Raw genomic sequence first — 22,841 nt, 5'->3', positions numbered from 1 at the left:
TGGACAGTTACCTCTTATTTATTTATTTTTAAAAAAGATCACTAAACATAACTATTTATATAATATTGTCTTCCTTGTGAAATGTCTCTATTTTTCTTAGACTTGACTAAGTGCTAATTAACTAGCGATGCCCCATTATTAGTATAAGTTCCAAATATTGGTAATTATCTTCAAGAAGCTAATAGAAATAGAAAGCAGCACTGAGCATGCTCAAACTTAAAATAAGTCAGCTCTTCAGATAACTTTAATCTAGTGGTTTATATATTACCACCTGGAACTTTTTGTTAAACGTACTGTGTTTACTGTCTAGCATCTTTCTGCGCTGTGGGCTTATACGTAATGCCACGTAGCAGGTCAAAGATTCCGATGGGAGCGTAAAAGCCAATAAAAACCATTCGAAGGTGGAAAACCCCTTTAAGTTAAATTGACGCAAAATTACCACATGTGGGCACGACCTGAAAACCCAATTAAAATCCAGTCTCCGATCAGGCATGCTAGAACACTCAGTCAGCTTATGATAACCGTCTACATGTGCGTCCATTCGTTAGCCAACTGCAATGAAAGGCCCCTATTTTTCTTGAGTGCCATACAGACTCATGTGTCCAATCTGACCACTGAAATGAGTGGGCAAGTTAGACATAAGTTCCGCTACTGGGTATTCAGGCCTAATGTCAGGATTTCTCTGTGTGTGGTCATCTCTCCTGCAGTATAAAATATTACATCATGAATATTAGTCAGTGCCTTGGTCATGTCACTTTATTTTCTGTACAGTGTGTAATTATTGTAAGTTCATTATACAAAACATTATAGGTATAATTAAGCAAGCACAATTGTTCAGGTTACCATGCCTCTAGAAAATAATGATCCTCCCAGCTTTCTAGCCATTAGCAGATGTCTAATAGCTATCTAGATACATTCTCTTTAGCAGAGAGTATCTAACACTTATCTTTTGTACAGACTCGCCATCATCATGTGACCAGAACTATGGAATCTTCTATCTACACGCAGCTTCCATCTGGCCAATGTCAGTGGTTTGGAATAGAGTGAAAACCTTTTAGATCTATAGTTTAAACGAGTCTGTCTGCTATAGAGTGTATCTAGCTTACAACTAGATATGGGTTATATTTAACCCCTAAAAGAAGACAGAAATTTCCTTTAATTTTAGGAAAAGAGCTACTTGTAATAGCTGTTATTTTTTCATTAAACACATTGGTTGCTTGTAGTTTACCAAATCAAAGATAAAGTACTTCTACTAAACATACAAACCTATGAACAAAGCTGCATCAACAAACATCTTATCACTTGTCTCAAATATCTGCCAGCTCAACCCCTCCGCTCTGAACAAGATTTGTGTCTATCATCCACACTCATTACATCCTTCAATTCCCGGTTACAGGACATTTCCCGGGCTGTATCAACTTTGTGTAATCCTTCCCTCGCACAACAAGGCTTTCCCCTTACCTTCAGACATTCATCTCTTTAGATAAGCTTATAAAATTCCTGAGCCACCTTATAAACCTCCCTACACTATTCTACCTGACTATTACCACACTAAACAGCTCACACAAACATATATTTTTTCTCCTTCTATACTCAAAAACCCTCTGATGCCTGATTGCATCACAAAGCACTTTTCCCATTGCTATCTGGGTGATCTAATAACCAATGTGGCATTTAACCTATTGTCCTATAGATTGTAAGCAGCACCCTCTTACCTCTTTATCTGTCTATTACTATCCAGTCTTGTTTTATATAACTGTGTTTGTACGGAATATGCTGACGCTATACAAATAAAGGTTAATAAGAATGTTTGATATTCTATTTATAACTACTATGCAGTTGTGTGCAAGCTAATCCCAGCTACCAGCAATGAGAGAGCCACTGTTTGTGTCCTTCAATAGATTAAAGACCTGGGGCCTGAGTTATTAGGGAGAGCAAAGCATAAAAAAAGGGGTAACTTTGCACCTGGGAAAAACCATGTTGCATTGGAGGGGGAGGTAAATTTAAAATGTGGGGAGAGATTTATAGTTGGGGTAGGTCATGTCCTAACCTTACATTTCGGTGTAAAAATAGAGCTATCTAGTATTGATCTGCTACATGAAAAAACAGCCAGTATTTAACTTATGTGCAAAATAATAAACTCATTTGCACCCCTTGCATTGTAACATGGTTTGTTCAAGAGAAAATTTACTCCTTTTTTGCCTTACTTTCCTTAATGACTCAGGCCCAGGAAGTCTGCAGTGCATTAAAAATAGATCCCTCATGATCACACCATTTTAGTTCTGATAATCAGTCTCTCTCTCCAATATATATTAAACCTGTTACATAGAGCCGGGGTGCCTAATAACTCTTTAAGTTGCTCATTTGCTACAGCTCAAGTTGACCACACCTATTCCAGCATCCTAGCTTCAAGAAATGGTGCTCCACCCTACTTGAAACAGGGCGGTTGTCCAATAGCGAAGACAAAGTACAGGTCTGACAATTCTATTTGCGTGGAAAAGTTACAGATGGAGCTGTTATCCAGTTTGCCTAAAGAATATGTCTTACCTTCAGATCGGCAGATCGCTTCATCATCTCCAGTATGATGTAACAACCGATTGAATGACCAATCAGAACCAGCTTCATGTCAGCTGGAACATTCTCTCGCAGGAAGGAGAGTTTGTGGTCAGTTTGTCCATTCAGCCCAAAGACGTCTTCCGTCTGGTCATCATCTGCATCTGTACATAATAAGGAATTCTGTATTTTAATAAGAACAAAACACAGCGCACAATACAACAAATTTTTCCTTAAACCCCCCCAAAAACAACAAATCAAGAAAAACAAACTTGTCCAGTCCAGTTATGTTTAAGACTCTGGTCTGTATGTTCAAGTTGCAAAAGATTCAGTGTGAAACCTAAAAGTCTGAACAGAACTGGGTGGGAAAGTGTAGCATCTTGGCCTAGTGGCTCTTGTCTTGGTCTCCTGTTTGTTTCCGGTCACTGAGTTGTATGGATTGGCCGCCAAAGTGAAGACCAACTGGCTTTAGTACTCAACCCCAGTGTTTCCCAAACTCAGTCTTCAGGTACCCTAACAGTGCATGTTTTCTATATCACCTTGCTGGAGCAGTTCCGACCATATTCAAATCCAAGCGTACCTTAAGATAGTTTTGAATGTGGATGGAAGTACGCTCTGCCTAAGCGTTACTTCCCGTACGTAGACCCACAGAACAGACTGCAGTATACCCACATGTGACAGTACAATGAAAGGTCACATCAGAACACATAAAGCTTTCATTTGGTCATAAAATAAAACAACAACTATTAACAGTATAATTATTTATATAACAATTCATTTTCAAATAGATATATATTTTTACATTAATTACATAAAGATGATTGCAACGCGTACTGTACATACAATGCATTTTTATAGTTTATTTTAATTACATACAGTTATTCTGTGATAGCTAGTGGCATGAATACATGTCATTTTGAAATCAAAAGCCATGCCGTGTCCAGGGGCAAACGCAGGATTTGTAGAGAGGGGTTTCCATGCCACACCACCATGGGCTATAATTTTAGACAGTGCTTGGCTGCTTTCCTATTCTTCCTATCCCCATTATATACATGGGCAATGCTGCGTGCACTACTGTTAGGGGCACACAGCTCTCCCTGTTCGAGCAGAGCTGTGTGAAGCGAGACATACCTCCCAACTGTCCCTACAATCAGGACAAAGTCCTGACTGAGTGTGTCAGAACAGTTGACTGACTGTCCTGCTCTCTCCTACCTGTTCTTGCTGCTCTCAATACTTGCTGGGAAGATATGGCTGTGAACAGTGGAGACAGAAACGATCTGCACACAAGCTACAAAGTGGCAGGTTCCAGCCACCTCAAGCATACAGTACCCCAGACTGGGAGGGGGGATTTCCAGGCACTAGAAAAAACCCCCCTCGGTTTGCATATGGTGTCAGTCATCATTATCAGTCTGCATTTACATCTGCCCTGTACTGGGTGCAAAAGATTCGGCTGAAAACAAGCGTACTTATGACCAACACAGAGCTTGAATCGGCCCCATCAGTGTAGGATTGTTCTTACTGTACATGACCTGTGTTAGTCTGCTCCTTCCCTTACCAATTACTCCTCTCAAGTCACAAGTGTAGTTTGCGCTCAGACATAAATTGCATGCAACTGCGCTAGTCTGCACAATGTCCATTTCTGGGCATGCACAGCGCTCTTCCAAGCAAGATACGGTACGCAGACGGACATACGCCTGCACATGAATCAGTCCCTGTATGTTCTGAAGTGAACAAAGTACAATAAGTTATGTAACTGTAGGGTGCAGAGTGAAAAATAAAGTTTAAATAATTGTCAGCAAGACACTCAGAAAGAACACGACATCAGATGTCTGGCTGTGGTAAACATTGTGAGCCGAGATGGGATGGTTAGGGGTGCGCCACAGAAACCTTCAGTACAGAGAGAACTTATTAAGTCGCACTTGGATACATCTAAAGGTCTTGTACAATCCAAGGCTCACACTGACTGGAGCTATTTCGTGGACTATCAATAATTTTGGCACAATTAGACAAATCAAAGCACTTGTCAGAGGAGCCAGTAAGACTGCATCATTCCAACCTGGTGATCTTGGCAATAAGACGGCAACTGGACAAGGAACAGTATGAAATGGATGCCGGGTCCTGCAAGTCTTTATGCATCATTGAGGTTGTGAAATAATAACAGAACTCTGCAGATAAATATGGTTCTTGTGTAGGAAAGACAAGTGGTATTATTTTTACATTGTATTAAAGTGAAGCATTAGTGCCCCTGGCCAAAACTATTCTTGAGTCCTATGCTTTAAAGGAGATCTGTAACAAACGTATAATATATATATATATATATATATATATATATACATACACACACACACAAATACATATACATAAGTGGCCCAATGGAACTTGCAATCTAAATTCTCAGCCACACAGACAAAGCCTACTGGTATTATTCTTAATAGAAGTAAACCGGGGGAAACTCACACAAACATGGGGAGAACATACAAACTACACAGAGATTGTACCTTGGTTGGAATAGAACCTTTGACCCCAGCGCTGTGAGGAAGCAACCAATGCTAATATTGCCCCTTCCTTTGCCCAATCTCCACTCAGTTACATAACACTGGCATCACCGCACTTCATAAACATAAGTGGCAGCCTTACTTCCGCCACCAAACCAACACTGTCTTAATGATTGACACTACCGAGTACTGTTCTATTAAGAGAACATTTATTTGTAGCACAGATTAGGTAACTGCCTCCAGACACAAGAAATCCGCTGCTATCGGTGCTGGGCAGACAGGTAGCTACTGACAGTCAGTCCTATCTCGATGATAGTTATTCCATATGGCGCCATTGGCCAACAGAAGCCAGCTACTAAGTAACAATTTATGTAAGGCCTCTTTAATGGACCACTAAAATAAAAAGATTTTACAATCCCTAACATATATGGAAAAGATTTAAAAGATGAAGATTTTTATTTACATTTTTAGAGAGAATTGTTGCAGTAAGATTTTTTTTTTCTTATGCATTTAATAGATTATGTCAAACGGCACGCAAAGCCGCTGCTGTGCATTAACAAATCGAATCCTGCGTACTCAGAGAAATGATCTACCTGGGATAACTAAAGTGTTTTCTACTTAACTAAATGTGTCTAACAGACGGCTGCTTCCATCTGAAAACTTAACATTCTAGTTGTGTTTCAACCACACATTTAATCAATGTTCCACGTAACATTCTTTATGGCTTTAACGTTTTTTCCATTGTGTTTTCATTATGGTTTTATGGACGGCATAAAGTACAGAAAACTAATTGTGCAGGAATATAACACAATGTAATAAACAAAAATCATCAATAAGATAATGGCAAACCAAGCAAATGAAAATAAAGGTATGTTAATAAGGACCATAAGATCTAAATATATGTATCTATATATGTAGATGGCTGTAAGAGGAGAGGGATCAAGCCTCTTAAACCTACGGAGTATTAAATCACCATATCTGCTGCGACAAAACACGCTAACCAATAGGTCACCAACTGCATTATAGAAAAAGCTGAGTTTACTGCAGTGAACGATGGGCTACGGCGCATAATCTTTTTTGCAATTAACTAAAATAACCCAAGCTATTCACTTCTAAATGTCTATGAGATCTGTCACAAGACGACATGGAATCACCGCTTAATCCATATGCATCGTGCACTATTCACTGCACTAAACTCTGCTCCATCTGTACTCCATATATTTCTGTACAATGAAGCAGGTGGTTGAACCTTTTACATAAATTCTTACCAGTTTTTTGGGAACAAGATCCCAGAGATATTCTAAATATATTTTTTGCCGTTACTACAGTTCTACCCACCAGGAGTTTTAGTAGTTACAGCTACCAAGAAGGCCCATATTCATAACATTCATAGGAGTAGACTTCCAACCCGGCAGCAGCTATTTAGGTATCTGAAGTAGGTCAGATATCTCTTGTAAGCAATTTATTAGATTACTGTAAGAAAATTGATTTGCTAAGCAGTAATGAGAAGCAGGGCCGGATTAACCCTAGGGCTAACTGGGCTACAGCCCAGGGGCCTCGGGCATCCAGGGGGCCCTTGAAAGTACTCAGCAGCATTATTGAGTGGTCGGGGGCGAGGGCGCCCCCGGCGCAATCAATGCTGCTGAGCACTTTCACTGCGGTCCTTCCCTGGCGCGCTGTAGTCTCCTTACTGAGGAGATCTCGTGAGTCTCACTCTCACGAGATCTCCTCAGTAAAGAGCTACAGCGCGCCGGGGAAGGACTGCAATGCCAGGAGGAGGTGGTAAGTGCCTTGGGGGCAGGGCGGCTCGGATCATGGGAGGGGGGGGGGGCTCGGATCACTGGGGGGGGGCCCTCACGGGGGAATGGAGGCCCCTTTAGCCCAGGGGCCTCCATTCCCTTAATCCGGCCCTGATGAGAAGGGGCAATATTGGGGGTCGGGCGACCACCTCGTTACTGAAAACATATACCGTATTTGCCGGCGTATAAGACGACTGGGCGTATAAGACGACCCCCAACATTTCCACTCAAAATTATAGAGTTTGTTATATACTCGCCGTATAAGACTACCCCCTCTTCCGCACACCTTCCACACACACACTGTATTAAATCACTGGCCCCCACACACACTGTATTAAATCACTGGCCCCCACACACACTGCATGAAGTCACTGGCCCCCACACACACTGTATTAAATCACTGGCCCCCACACACACTGCATGAAGTCACTGGCCCCCACACACACTGCATTAAGTCACTGGCCCCCACACACACACACACTCATATATGCTGATCACACACACACACATATATGCTGATCACACACTCTGCATTGACATGACATAACATAAAACAAACATAACATAACACATACTAATAACACTTACCTTCTTCTGCTGTCACTCTCCTCTGTCCCCCTCCTGTCACTCTCATCTGTCCTTCTCTCCCTCTCTCACTTTGCCCCATCTGCCGCGCCCCAGCCATAAAAAAAAAAACAGAAACACTTACCAATCCGCGCGGCGCCGGGACCCAGCATCCTCCTCTCTCACGCAGCAGCTGTCACTGATATGACAGGCTGCGTGAGAGAGGAGGATGCTGGGTCCCGGCGCCGCGCGGATTGGTAAGTGTTTCTGTTTTTTTTTTTTTTATGGCTGTCCCGCTGTCCCGCGGCACCCCTGAGACCCCTGAGTTTGGCACCCGGCGTATAAGACGACCCCCCCACTTGGAGGCATGGTTTTCAGGTAAAAAAAGTCGTCTTATACGCCGGCAAATACGGTAAGTACTCTAAGAGTAGACCATGCCATAATGGAAGAGTATCATTACCATTTAATCAAGTATTAATTTCCCTTGTCCTGCGTCCTTTCCCTGATCCTATCTCCGTCCTTTCCCTGATCCTACCTGCATCCTTTCCCTAATCCCAACTGTGTCATTTCCCTGATCCCACCTGCGTCCTTTCCCTGATCCCACCTGCGTCCTTTCCCTTATCCCACCTGCGTCCTTTCCCTTATCCCACCTGCGTCCTTTCCTTTATCCCACCTGCCTCCTTTCCCCTATCCCACCTGCGTCCTTTCCCTTATCCCACCTGCGTCCTTTCCCCTCTCCCACCCGCGTCCTTTCCCCTATCCCACCTGTATCCTTTCCCCTCTCCCACCCGCATCCTTTCCCTTATCCCACCTGCGTCCTTTCCCTTATCCCACCTGCATCCTTTCCCCTCTCCCACCCGCATCCTTTCCCTTATCCCACCTGCGTCCTTTCCCTTATCCCACCTGCGTCCTTTCCCCTCTCCCACCTGCGTCCTTTCCCTGATCTCACCTGCTACCATGTAGAAGTTTTGTACATGAATGGACTCCACTTTTAACTGAAATACTGGCCATTGTCAAATGGAAATATTCTTCTACTTATTTCTTTATTAAAAAAGTAGAGTTTTGAGTGATCCAAGTTTTCATTAAACATGAATTATCATTATTTATTTATTTATAAGGCGCCACAGATTCCGTAGCGCCGGATACAGAAGCAAGTAACAAATAGATGAGGTAATACATGTCAGTAGCACAGATGAGTGTGAGTAATGCTATGGGGACTCGCACAGAGTGCCACAAAAGACGTGACGGGATGCAGTAGGGACAGGAGACAGACGTGGGACAATAGGTAAAGAGGACCCTGCCCGCGAGGACTTACATTTTAAATGGAGAGGTGGTAAGAGAGAGAGAGAGAACAACCGGAAGAAAAAATTTAGATGGCAGACGAGGAAGAGGAGGTGATGGATAGAATGGTTAGGAGGCGGTAGGATAGCGGAGCTTGAAAAGGTGAGTGTCACTCACCGGACCGTGAGTGCCTCTTCCCGGACATTTAGGAACCGTGGCCGTCCACCATCCTGAGGGTCTGCGCATGCGCAGCCCTTTTCTATACTTCAGTGTATACCCCTTTAACTCAATTGGCAGATCAGGCAACACTCCCTATATTAAGCACCTGTGGTCAACACCACGTTGCCTGATCTTGGAGTCTCATTCCTCATGAGTCTCTGAAGGTGTTCCTGTATTCCTCGTGTATTCAGCGCTGCTGATTCCTGTGGTTTCCAAACCACTTCTATTCCTGTGGTTTCCAAACCACTTCTACTACTGTGGTTCCCATACCACTTCTACCATCAACTGTATCATCGTGACTGTTTGCTGATTCCTATCCGCTGCCTCCGTGCACTACAGTCTTCTATACCACTTCATCGCTATTGTATATCTATTGGACTGTTGCTGATTCCTATCCGCTGCCTCCGTGCACTACAGTCTTCTAAACCACTTCAACATTATATCAATGTGACTGTTTGCTCATTGCTATCCGCTGCCTCCGTGCACTCCAGCTTTTACTTTACTCACCTGCCTCTCATCTGTTTGTTTGCTGATTCCTATCCGCTGCCTCCGTGCACTACAGTCTCCTGCTGCAACTCGCTTGTGTTCATCATCGTGACTGCCAGCTGATTCCTATCCGCTGCCTCCGTGCACTACAGTCTCCTGCTGCAACTCGCCTGTGTTCATCATCGTGACTGCCAGCTGATTCCTATCCGCTGCCTCCGTGCACTACAGTCTCCTGCTGCAACTCGCCTGTGTTCATCATCGTGGCTGCCAGCTGATTACTATCCGCTGCCTCCGTGCACTACAGCCTCATCTCATCTTTGCTGTGCTTCCTCGAGACTGCCGCTTTCATTACCATCTGCTACACTTCATGATCAACAGCTCCTGCCCTGCGCTGCACTCCGGTTACCCATCGCTGTTGGTTCCTGTGGTTGCTACTGGTTACCTCCGTGTGCCGCTGAGTCCTGCTGCTGTGGTCAGCGCTATCGTCCATCTCCTGCTGATCCACTCTCCACGCCTTCACGTGTTCCACTGGTCTCTACCCTCCTGTCAGCATTGGATGTGTATCTCTGCTACTACCCTCTGCTGGATCATCTCCATTCTCCTGGGTCCCTTATGAGTCCAGTTCCACGTGTTGCTGACTCCTGTGGATTCGTGTACCTGTTGGTCTACTCACCTGTGCGCTGCACCTGCTAGACCGCTGCCTCACCTATCCTGGGACTTTCTATCCAGTCGGCCTCCAGCCGCTCAGGTACCGCTGCAATCCATCTGACTGCTACTGCTGAACCACGGTATGCATACTTCTCATTGACTGTGCTGTGTATTGCATATCTTGCTGGACTGTGTTTGGTTCTCTCTGGAGTCTGCTATCCGCTGAGTCTATTGCCATCATTGACTGTGTTATCATTGTGCTGGACTATTTCAAGAGACTTTATAGATTGCAGACCTGCTCAGTCATTTATATATATATATATCTATATTGTGCATATTACTGTGGATCGTGTATAAGGTGCCTGTGTATACCCTGTGTTGCAGTCTTTCCCCGTGCACCTCCTCACATATATATTCAGTGGTACAACTTGCTGATGTCAGACCACTGATCCCTGTTTCCGGTATCACCTGTTCCATTATCCTCTCACATAGCAGTGGTACAACTTGCTACCGCAGACCACTGACTACCTGGATACCTCCACTTGGATTCCATTCCTTCACTCAGACAGCGGTACAACTTGCTACCCGCAGACCGCTGACTCTCATCACCTCCTTGTTTCTGTTGGACATTCCTCCTCACTATAGCAGTGGTACAACTTGCTATCGAAGACCACTGACTACCTTCACGTGTCCTTGTCCATACAGTTCCTTGTGTATTATTACCTTATTATTACCAGTGTTGCTAGTCATAGACTTTCCTGAGCATCTCATCGGCCATCATTTCATGTTCCGTGATCACCCAGCTACCAGAGTACCCTATTACCATCTACATTGCTCTGGTAAGCCTACCATCTGGTGATCCCTGGGTAAAGACTCCTAGTGCCCGTGACAGTAAGATCAGGCCATGACAGACCCAGATGCGGAACCTACCGCCAAAGAGATGCTGCAACATCTGGTTAGCCGTGTGGAGCAACAGGATGCCCGCCAACAGCTGTTACTTCAGTGTTATCAGTCATTAACCTCCCAAGGAACATCTGGACAGACTGTGACAGCTACTACTGAGGCTCCTGTGCTTTCCTCCGTTTCCCCATTGCCATCCCAGGTGTCTACAGCTTCCACGCTTCACCTGCCTACTCCGTCAAAGTACGATGGAGACCCCAAAACTTGCAGGGGTTTCCTTAACCAATGTTCAGTCCATTTTGAGCTCCAACCTCAAAATTTTTCTACCCATCGTTCCAGAGTGGCCTATCTTATCTCTTTGTTTTCAGGACAAGCCCTGGCTTGGGCCTCCCCTCTGTGGGAGAGGAACGATCCAATATTACAAGATAGTGCCAAATTCATTTCTACATTCCGAAGTGTGTTCGATGAACCAGGTCGTGTGACCTCCGCTGCTTCCAGCATCCTCCGTCTGCGACAAGGATCTCACACTGTAGGCCAGTACGTCATTCAATTTAGGATCTTAGCCTCTGAACTTCAGTGGAACACTGAAGCCCTAGTTGCCGCCTTCTGGCAGGGGCTTTCCGATAAAATTAAAGATGCACTGACTACTCAAGAGCTTCCTTCGTCACTTGAAGATTTGATCTCTCTATGCCATCGCGTTGATATGAGATTTCGTGAAAGAGAGGCTGAGAAAACGACTTCTGCTAAAGCACCTCTTCGCTCTAACCCTCAATTTCGTCCAGTGTCACCCGCTGTGATTCCCATGGAGATAGGACGTTCCAAGTTATCTTCTGAGGAGAGGAAACGAAGAGTCAAGAATAGACTCTGTATCTATTGTGCTGATTCCACTCATGTCCTCAGCTCTTGCCCTAAGAGATCGGGAAATGCCAGGCCCTAACTAGTTCTGGAGAGGTGAAGTTAGGGTCCCTGGAGTCCTCTCCATCGTCTATGAAATCTAAAGTCTGCGCTTTTGATGTGACTATTTCCTTTGCTACCAAAACCTTTGAGTCACAGGCATTAATTGATTCCGGAGCAGCAGGAAATTTTATTTCCAAATCGTTAGTAAATCAATGGTCTCTACCAGTGATTACCTTAAAAACTCCCATTACTGTGACGGCTATCGATGGATCACGTCTCATCAACGGTCTCATCACCCAGAGTACGTCTCCAGTAACCCTTCAGATTGGTGCTCTGCATCATGAAGAGATATCGTTTTTAATTCTTCCTGTTACGACAAGTCCGATTGTCCTAGGCCTTCCATGGCTTCAGTGTCACTCTCCCCAGATTGACTGGCGCACCCCTCAAGTCACGTCTTGGGGGTCTGAATGTCACCATCATTGCCTTTCCCAAGTCATTCCTCTCAAGGTACAGCAAGCTTCCATCTCAGCTATTTCACCGGGACTCCCTCCTCAATATGCTTCATTTACCGATGTTTTTGATAAAGCTCAGTCTGAACGTCTTCCTCCTCATCGTTCTTGGGATTGTCCGATTGACCTTCTTCCTGGCAAGACTCCTCCCAGGGGCCGGGTCTATCCACTCTCGTTACCTGAAACTCAAGCTACATCTGAATATATACGGGAGAACCTCCAGCGTGGGTTCATTCGACCTTCCACCTCGCCCGCTGGAGCTGGGTTCTTCTTTGTCAAAAAGAAGGATGGATCATTACGCCCTTGTATAGATTTTCGTGGACTCAATGCCATTACTATCAAGAATCGGTACCCCATTCCGTTGATCACTGAGCTATTTGACCGCATTAAGGGAGCCCGTATTTTTACTAAGTTGGATCTTCGTGGTGCCTACAATTTAATCAGAATCCGTTCCGGTGATGAATGGAAGACAGCGTTTAACACCAGAGACGGGCATTACGAATATCTGGTAATGCCTTTCGGGCTATGTAATGCCCCCGCTGTCTTTCAGGGCTTCATCAATGAGATTTTTCGGGACTTATTATATGTATGTGTCGTCGTCTACCTGGACGACATATTGATTTTTTCACAGGACCTGCCTTCTCACCACCAACATGTGGCAGAAGTCCTCTCCAGGCTACGGAAAAATTCATTGTTCTGTAAATTAGAAAAATGTTCATTCGAATTACCCCAGATTCCATTCTTGGGGTATATAGTTTCCGGAGTTGGCCTGAAGATGGATCCTGACAAAGTAAATGCTGTACTACATTGGCCCCAGCCAACTACTCTTCGTGCGATCCAGCGTTTTTTAGGTTTTGCCAATTACTATAGACGCTTCATTCAAGACTTTTCTTCCATTGCATCTCCTATTGTGGCCCTGACTCGAAAAGGGGCTAATCCTAAGCAATGGTCTACTGAGGCTATTCAAGCCTTTCAAACATTAAAAGAGTCCTTCTCTTCGGCTCCAATCCTTCGACAGCCTGATGTGACACTCCCCTTCTTCCTAGAAGTAGATGCCTCTAATGTGGGCTTAGGAGCTATTCTCTCCCAACGCTCAGAACAGCAAAAATTCCACCCTTGTGCCTTCTATTCTTGGGGTCTCCTACCCGCAGAGAAGAATTATACCATCGGGGACAAGGAATTACTGGCTATCAAAGCCGCATTAGAGGAATGGAGATACTTGTTGGAGGGAGCTCGCCATCCGGTGACGATCTTCACGGATCATAAGAACTTGTCATATCTCCAGTCTGCCCAATGCTTGAATCCTCGTCAAGCAAGATGGTCTCTTTTCTTTTCCCGTTTTGAACTAATAATTACCTTCAAACCAGCTGCCAAGAACAAAAAAGCTGATGCCTTATCTAGAGCCTTTGTTACGTCCTCTGATATAGAAGAGGTTTCCAACCATACCATTCTAGACCCCAAATGTATCTCACTGGCTGCTTCATCCACCAGAACGCTACCATTTGGGAAGACCCTTGTGCCTCCTATACTAAGGAGGAAAATTCTTTCGTGGTTCCATGCCTCTCGTTTTTCTGGACACGCCGGTGAACACAAGACTTTTGAGATCCTCTCTCGAAGTTACTGGTGGCCTTCTATGAGGAGAGACGTCAAAGAGTTCATTGCTTCCTGTGAATTATGTTCGCAATTCAAATCCTCCCGCAGAACCCCAGCAGGGTTGCTGCGACCACTACCCATTCCGTCCAAACCATGGACCCATATTAGTATGGATTTCGTTACTGACTTACCACCTAGTAAGAACCATAACACTATTTGGGTGGTAGTGGACAGATTTTCGAAGATGGCTCATTTCATCCCTCTGTCTGGTTTGCCTTCCTCGTCTATCCTGGCTGAACATTTCATTAAAGAGATCTTCCGTATCCATGGATGTCCATCTGAGATTGTGTCTGATAGAGGAGTACAATTCGTGTCCAGATTCTGGCGAGCCCTTTGTAAAACCTTGGGCATACGACTAGCACTCTCATCTTCTTACCATCCGCAATCCAATGGACAAACCGAACGTGTCAATCAAGATCTTGAGACTTTTATAAGGATATTTTCATCAGCCAATCAAGACAACTGGGTAGAGTTACTCCCGTGGGCTGAGTTCGCCCATAACAACATGTACCATGAGTCATCATCCAAAACTCCATTTTTTGTGGTCTACGGTCACCATCCGTCTTTTCCGGAATTTCCTGCCCTCCCGCCCACCCAAGTTCCTGCAGTGGAAACTGTTTGTCAGACCTTTAAAAATATCTGGTCTCAGGTCAGAACCTGTTTAAAGAAGACATCTGTCAAATATAAATCTTTCGCTGATAAGAAGAGGCGGGCTATTCCACCACTAAAAATTGGAGATCGTGTCTGGTTATCCACAAGAAATATTCGTTTGAAGGTTCCATCCATGAAATTCGCCCCTCGTTTTATTGGTCCATATAGGATCATTCAAGTTATCAATCCAGTATGTGTGAAACTCCTTCTTCCTAAGAGTCTTCGGATTTCTAATGCCTTCCATGTATCCTTGCTCAAACCTCTCATTATCAACCGTTTCTCAACTCCTCCCTCAGCTCCGCAGCCACTTCAAGTTCATCAGGAGGAGGATTTTGAGATTACCGAGGTACTAGATGCAAAAATTTCGCGAGGAGTCCTCCACTTCCTCGTTCATTGGAAGGGCTTTGGTCCTGAGGAGCGCTCTTGGATCAAAGCTGAAGATCTTAATGCTCCTGCCCTTTTGAAGAAGTTTTACTCCAAAAATCCGGACAAGCCCGGTTCCAGGCGTTCTGTGCCCACCTTTAAAAGGGGGGGTACTGTCACTCACCGGACCGTGAGTGCCTCTTCCCGGACATTTAGGAACCGTGGCCGTCCACCATCCTGAGGGTCTGCGCATGCGCAGCCCTTTTCTATACTTCAGTGTATACCCCTTTAACTCAATTGGCAGATCAGGCAACACTCCCTATATTAAGCACCTGTGGTCAACACCACGTTGCCTGATCTTGGAGTCTCATTCCTCATGAGTCTCTGAAGGTGTTCCTGTATTCCTCGTGTATTCAGCGCTGCTGATTCCTGTGGTTTCCAAACCACTTCTATTCCTGTGGTTTCCAAACCACTTCTACTACTGTGGTTCCCATACCACTTCTACCATCAACTGTATCATTGTGACTGTTTGCTGATTCCTATCCGCTGCCTCCGTGCACTACAGTCTTCTATACCACTTCATCGCTATTGTATATCTATTGGACTGTTGCTGATTCCTATCCGCTGCCTCCGTGCACTACAGTCTTCTAAACCACTTCAACATTATATCAATGTGACTGTTTGCTCATTGCTATCCGCTGCCTCCGTGCACTCCAGCTTTTACTTTACTCACCTGCCTCTCATCTGTTTGTTTGCTGATTCCTATCCGCTGCCTCCGTGCACTACAGTCTCCTGCTGCAACTCGCTTGTGTTCATCATCGTGACTGCCAGCTGATTCCTATCCGCTGCCTCCGTGCACTACAGTCTCCTGCTGCAACTCGCCTGTGTTCATCATCGTGACTGCCAGCTGATTCCTATCCGCTGCCTCCGTGCACTACAGTCTCCTGCTGCAACTCGCCTGTGTTCATCATCGTGGCTGCCAGCTGATTACTATCCGCTGCCTCCGTGCACTACAGCCTCATCTCATCTTTGCTGTGCTTCCTCGAGACTGCCGCTTTCATTACCATCTGCTACACTTCATGATCAACAGCTCCTGCCCTGCGCTGCACTCCGGTTACCCATCGCTGTTGGTTCCTGTGGTTGCTACTGGTTACCTCCGTGTGCCGCTGAGTCCTGCTGCTGTGGTCAGCGCTATCGTCCATCTCCTGCTGATCCACTCTCCACGCCTTCACGTGTTCCACTGGTCTCTACCCTCCTGTCAGCATTGGATGTGTATCTCTGCTACTACCCTCTGCTGGATCATCTCCATTCTCCTGGGTCCCTTATGAGTCCAGTTCCACGTGTTGCTGACTCCTGTGGATTCGTGTACCTGTTGGTCTACTCACCTGTGCGCTGCACCTGCTAGACCGCTGCCTCACCTATCCTGGGACTTTCTATCCAGTCGGCCTCCAGCCGCTCAGGTACCGCTGCAATCCATCTGACTGCTACTGCTGAACCACGGTATGCATACTTCTCATTGACTGTGCTGTGTATTGCATATCTTGCTGGACTGTGTTTGGTTCTCTCTGGAGTCTGCTATCCGCTGAGTCTATTGCCATCATTGACTGTGTTATCATTGTGCTGGACTATTTCAAGAGACTTTATAGATTGCAGACCTGCTCAGTCATTTATATATATATATATCTATATTGTGCATATTACTGTGGATCGTGTATAAGGTGCCTGTGTATACCCTGTGTTGCAGTCTTTCCCCGTGCACCTCCTCACATATATATTCAGTGGTACAACTTGCTGATGTCAGACCACTGATCCCTGTTTCCGGTATCACCTGTTCCATTATCCTCTCACATAGCAGTGGTACAACTTGCTACCGCAGACCACTGACTACCTGGATACCTCCACTTGGATTCCATTCCTTCACTCAGACAGCGGTACAACTTGCTACCCGCAGACCGCTGACTCTCATCACCTCCTTGTTTCTGTTGGACATTCCTCCTCACTATAGCAGTGGTACAACTTGCTATCGCAGACCACTGACTACCTTCACGTGTCCTTGTCCATACAGTTCCTTGTGTATTATTACCTTATTATTACCAGTGTTGCTAGTCATAGACTTTCCTGAGCATCTCATCGGCCATCATTTCATGTTCCGTGATCACCCAGCTACCAGAGTACCCTATTACCATCTACATTGCTCTGGTAAGCCTACCATCTGGTGATCCCTGGGTAAAGACTCCTAGTGCCCGTGACAGTGAGTTTTGAGTGAGCGCTTCAAGGACTAAAGGTTGGGGGAAAGTCGAGTCAGACGGGATATTGAGTTCCGAAGATTAGGGGCAGCATGGCAGAAGTCTTGAAGGCGAGCATGGGAGGAGGTAATGAGGGGTGAATTGAGGCGGAGCAGAGTGGCCGGGTAGGTATGTACCTTGAGACAAGGTCAGAGATGTAAGGGGGAGAAGTGATGGTAAGGGCTTTGTAAGTGAGGGTAAGGAGCTGGAACTGAATTCTGAAATGTACAGCCAATGAAGGGATTTACTCAGAGGAGAAGCGAAAGAGGTGCGGTGGGAGAGGAAGATGAGCCTAGCGGCAGCATTCTATATGGATTGAAGATCAGAAGTGCGAGAGCGAAGAAGACCAGTGAGAAGGAGGTTACAATAGTCAGCCTTTGTGTCAGCAATTCATTGTTGGTTACAGGTTGAGAGATATATCAGAGGCATAACCTGCTTCTTAGAGCTCAGGAAATTTGTGAAGGGTTATAGTCTCTGATATATCATTTTACACCTCCCAAGTTCTTATAGAGACCTACCTAATTCACCAATACAATGCAGAGTGCGAGGAAAGAAGGATGAGATCATAAAGATAATTCTATGCAAAACTGAAATTTCTATTTTGATTGGAGTTTAATAAGTTAAACTTTAACCTAGTGGGTTCCCCAAAATCCGGTAAGGATAGCATCCCAATACAGTCCATAGGGGACTCCAGAGAAAATGGCTTTTTGGGGGAGTTATCCTGTAAATTAAAAGTTCAAGATAGTTCTCCTTTAAATGCAAGACAGGTTCAGTAGAGCAGCACGGTGCATTCCACCACAACTCCAATTTCAACAGGTCCTTTGCAAAGATGGAGCAATTACTCAGCCAATAGGTGTGATTCTTTACAACAAAAGGTCACTTGAGCACAGTCTCCTTTTCGGAATGCATCAGGATATAAACTAACATAGGCAGGACCCAGGCTTTGAGTATCTCAATGACAGATAATATATTTTCACTAACTGTGTTTATCCATCTGTGCAACATCTCCACATCACTTTATAAAAATTGAATAATACTTAATGTAAACATAACTAATATGTTTAACACCAAGTGTGTTATTTTATTTTATGTCTACTGTTAACGTGTTTTAAATTACCTAAAGCAACCTTTCTATTCCGAGTGTATAATACTTAATAAATCTCCCGGCCTTTCAGAATTCAGGAGTAATAGCGAAGAAAATGCAACAACTCATATAGAAGATACAAATAAAATGAAATAAAACATTGTCTAAGTGCAATTTACTTCTTCACTTCTGGCAGGGCTCAGAGAATAGCTTCTTTTCAACACAACTTGGAACTGAACATGAAACACATGCAGACACAAATAAATGAGATAAGAGGCTGTTTAGCCAAAGGGTTCTTCTTGTCTGTATTATAAAACAAGGAAGCTGTTTGCATGATCCAAAACCTCTAAAATTCCCTTTGGCCTAAACATTGTTATTCATAATAACATTTTCAGCACACATGTACACAATAATCTACTTGTTGGAAACTAAACAGCTTGACTAAATTCAGGAGACGGCCATATTGTGGGCTGAGTCAATGTTCATGTTAATGCAGCCTATCAATTCACTAAAAACTAATGACCGAGGCGCTGATAGGCTGAATATTAGTTCAGAACATAAAATGGCTGCCATCACTGTGTGTATGCGTTGGATATACTTTAGGTTTCCATTTTGTTGTAGCCTGCATAAAATATTACCAGCAGTAAATTTGAAACTTTAGACCGACAGGAGTGATAGCTGAAAACATAGCATGACAGAAGTGTAGCAGTGATTTAGAACGATGATTTATAACGGTGATTTATGCTGTGCACCCACGTTTATGCTAAAATATGCTACTTCAAGGCTACAGCATGCCTGATGTGCTAATCCCTGTTAAACACTGTCTTACTATTGGTTAGAGTGGTCAGATTAGGAGATTATCATTGGTTCAATACTGTATCATTAGTGATGATGTCATATTTTGCCACAATCGTCATCATCATCATTTATTTATAAAGCGCCAATAATTCCACAGCGCTGTACAGAGAACTCACTCACATCAGTCCCTGCCCCATTGGAGCTTACAGTCTAAATTCCCTAACATACACACAAACAGACAGAGACTGACTAGGCTCAATTTAATAGCAGCCAATTAACCTACTAGTATGTTTTTGGAATGTGGGAGGAAACCCACGCAAACATGGGGAGAACATACAAACTCCACACAGATAAGGCCATGGTCGGGAATTGAACTCATGACCCCAGTGCTGTGAGGCAGAAGTGCTAACCACTTAGCCACCGTGCTGCCCACAATGACATGCATATAGGGTAGCCAAGTCCTTTCTTCGGTGATCTACTTTCGAGCACATCTTGCGTGCGTATGTGCCCGGATTGTGTGAAATTACAGCTCCTCGTTTCTGCAGAAATTCACAAACCGAGATGGGGGTACCTCAGCCTTTCATACTGTTGGCTACTATTCCTGCATGCTGATTTTATACTCAAAACGATGTTAAACATTTTCGTTCTTTTCCATAGCATTTACTGCGGCACAAACGCACGACCAGAGACACATAGACTTACACCGAAACCCCTTTTCTAAATCAGAACACCTTAACAGTTTACAGTTATAGTAGGGAAACGTTGTTAAGAGGGGAAAAAGTTAATTGGCCTTGGGCAATCTGTAAGATGTAGCTGCTGGCACACACAGTGAAGACAACCACTTATCCGAAGGACCAAAGCCCATTGGAAAATTCAAAATGTGTGCCGAAGGAGGGTAAGGAGATCCCCTGGCAGCATTGCAGTATTTATGGAGGCTGCTTTCAGAAGCAGCGGGCATAGCTGGTTTATGAAGGCATGCCAAGGTGCGTTGTGTGGCAAACACAAAAGGCTTAGGTCCAATCATGGGACACTATACTCAGCTAAGAGTTGTTGAATGGCCAGGCCATGCGTATCCACCCCCTTTAAGCAAGCTGGCACATGATTCAGCAGACGCCATGGGCATCTAATCAGCACACACAGAGATAAGAGCAGGATGGTCCTCCAACATTTCTTCTTCCTAAATGGAAGCTGGGTCTGACAAAAGGTGATAAGTCTGTATTGGAATATCTTCTTTACAGTGTCTATGTAGAGTTATCTTTCCCTGTGCCTGTTCTACTCATAATTGCTGAAATTTGAGAGGCAATGGGTCTTATTAGGAGGTGTATTATCAGCAAGGATAATTGGGACAATGCCATACCCCACCCTCACTGAATGGGGGTGGGGTACGGCATATTGGTGCTGAATACACCGACAAGACTTACCCCGACATGTTCAGTCCGGACGGCTGCTTCCCGACAGGATTGGTTGAAGTGGGTACACAGAAGAGTCATCATGGATCATCGTTGGGAAGCAGCCTTCCGGACTGAACATGTCAGGGTAAGTCTTGTTGGTGTACTCAGCATCGATATGCTGGCTACCACCGAATGACATAGCACTAGTGATAAAGGTAATTGCATCTGCAAAAGGGCCCAACGCTTCAGGAACTGTCCCATTTCATCAACCGCAGCGCCAGATGTATGGAAATACAAGACTTTAACAACTATTGCAGGAACAGTATACAGTGATAGTGTCACTCCCACAATAATCATGTGGAAGCTTCTTATAGCAGACTATAAGGAAGGGGGGCATGGGACAAAGGAAAGCCAGACAATGGGTACAGACATAAGGGTGGGGGCCTAGATGGATAGAAAAGCCAGCCACACAGACCCTGGCTCTTATTTTATATTTATACATTTCACATTTAATAGCAAGCACATTTAGCTAGGTCACTGATATCATACAAAATAAATATTAAATACTGTAGAAAAAACAAAAAACTTACTGTTACTTCTTACTGTAATAACCATCCTATTAAAATAGACTTTAAGTTAACAAGGATGGATGGCATAATCTATGACAGATTTATATCACTTACATCATCTTGCGTCGAGAGTCTTCCTTCCATATTAAACTATAAATACATTTTATCCTTTTTTTTCATAATTCCAAGATGCCTCAAACTAGTTTGAGATTTAAATGAGGACCAGTTGTCCAGGGGCACCACCAAGCATATTAAACACAACGGGACGTGGGAAATTCGAAGTTTGTTAATAAAACCAGGGGACAAATACAGGAACGTTTGAGACAGCCGCAAACCATGCAATGAAGAAGTTGTTCAGGGGATTGCATGACAGAGACCTGAAACAGTTATGAGAAAGATATATTGAAAAAAAACGTCAGCCAAGCCCAACTAGTCATTTGGGCATCACTGGCACATTGACAACAAAAGGTTACCAAGGCTTTCTTCCCATAGTAGTACAAAACAGAAAACTGTGCTTTACCAAACAGATATAGAAACACAAGAAATACTGAAAAATGAATTGAATGTATAATAAAATCACAGCGGCACACTGGTTAGCATTGCTATCTCACAGTGCTGGGGTTATGAGTTCGATTCCGACCAGGGCCTTATCTGTGTGGAGTTTGTATGTTCTCCCCATGTCTGTGTGGGTTTCAACCTGGTGCTCTGGTTTCCTCCCACTCTCCAAAGACATACTGGTAGCTTTAATTAACTTCTGAGATAACGTAATTGTGTTGGGTAATTCAGACTGTAAGCTCCAATGGGGCAGGGACTGCTGTGAATGATAAATATTCTCTGCACAGCGCTGCGTAATATGATAGGCGCTATATAAATAAATAATGATAATCATTGCTATTGAGTTCTACCCATTTAATTTTTTTTTAAATTAAAAATAGTTTCTACCTTCATGTGTAAGTTACCAATTGGGCTGCCCAAGTCCTTCTGCGAGTTGCTTAATGTCGTTACCCTCTAACATGACAAAACTGCTGTCTGGAATATAGCAGATAGCAGAGCCTGTCATATCTCAGGCCAATGGACATAAACAATTTGGCCTGTTTATATAAAGACGTGGCTGAAAAAGATAGACAGAGCTAGAGTAAATAAAACAAAGGATGACACATCAACCAATCAGAAAGTTGTTTGAAAGGACCTATTGTCTGCACAATAATAAATGTTTAGTTATGGACTAATAATGTAAACTATAGTGTTCAGTGTTACGATGACATTCCACTGCAGCAGTTCAAATGAGACTGCAATAATTGAGTTGCTGGTACATCATTGGCCGTACCCCATGTCAGTCACTATGCTTTAGGAGAGAAGCACCTGCCCACAAACATGGCAACCAACATATTACTCAGGTCAACATATAAAGTAGAGCCCAATCAGCTGGCTACAGAATAAAGTAAACCCTATGAGATGAAGAAGACAGTTCAGTGGCTAGTATGCAATACTAACCTTCTCCATTTTGAGGGCTAGTAAACAATATAGAATCCCATTCTGTTGACAAACACAATGCAGCCCCACTAAAATTCTGGTGGCAAGTGTACATTTCTGGTAGCTAGCATACAATGCAGAACCTAATTCTGGTGGCTAGTATACATTAGTGGTATCTAGTATACAATGCAGAACCTAACTCTGATGGCTAGTATAATTTCTG

At 44.1% G+C, this 22,841-nt stretch overlaps 1 protein-coding gene across 2 annotated transcripts in view; it reads right to left on the bottom strand.

Annotated features, from left to right (window-relative positions):
* Positions 1–22,841, bottom strand: part of LDAH (lipid droplet associated hydrolase) — a 193,157-nt gene that overhangs the window by 108,598 nt on the left and 61,718 nt on the right. For both annotated transcript variants that reach the window (XM_075201377.1, XM_075201378.1), the window contains exon 4: positions 2,548–2,717. In XM_075201377.1, coding sequence (XP_075057478.1) covers positions 2,548–2,717 — 170 coding nt within the window. The remainder of the gene's footprint in view (positions 1–2,547; positions 2,718–22,841) is intronic.

This window comes from Mixophyes fleayi, chromosome 3 (assembly GCF_038048845.1).
Source record: "Mixophyes fleayi isolate aMixFle1 chromosome 3, aMixFle1.hap1, whole genome shotgun sequence".
In the NCBI taxonomy this organism is placed as follows: Eukaryota; Metazoa; Chordata; class Amphibia; order Anura; family Limnodynastidae; genus Mixophyes; species Mixophyes fleayi.
Note: the sequence above shows the minus strand (reverse complement) of the source record. Positions and strands in the feature narration are given on the sequence as shown.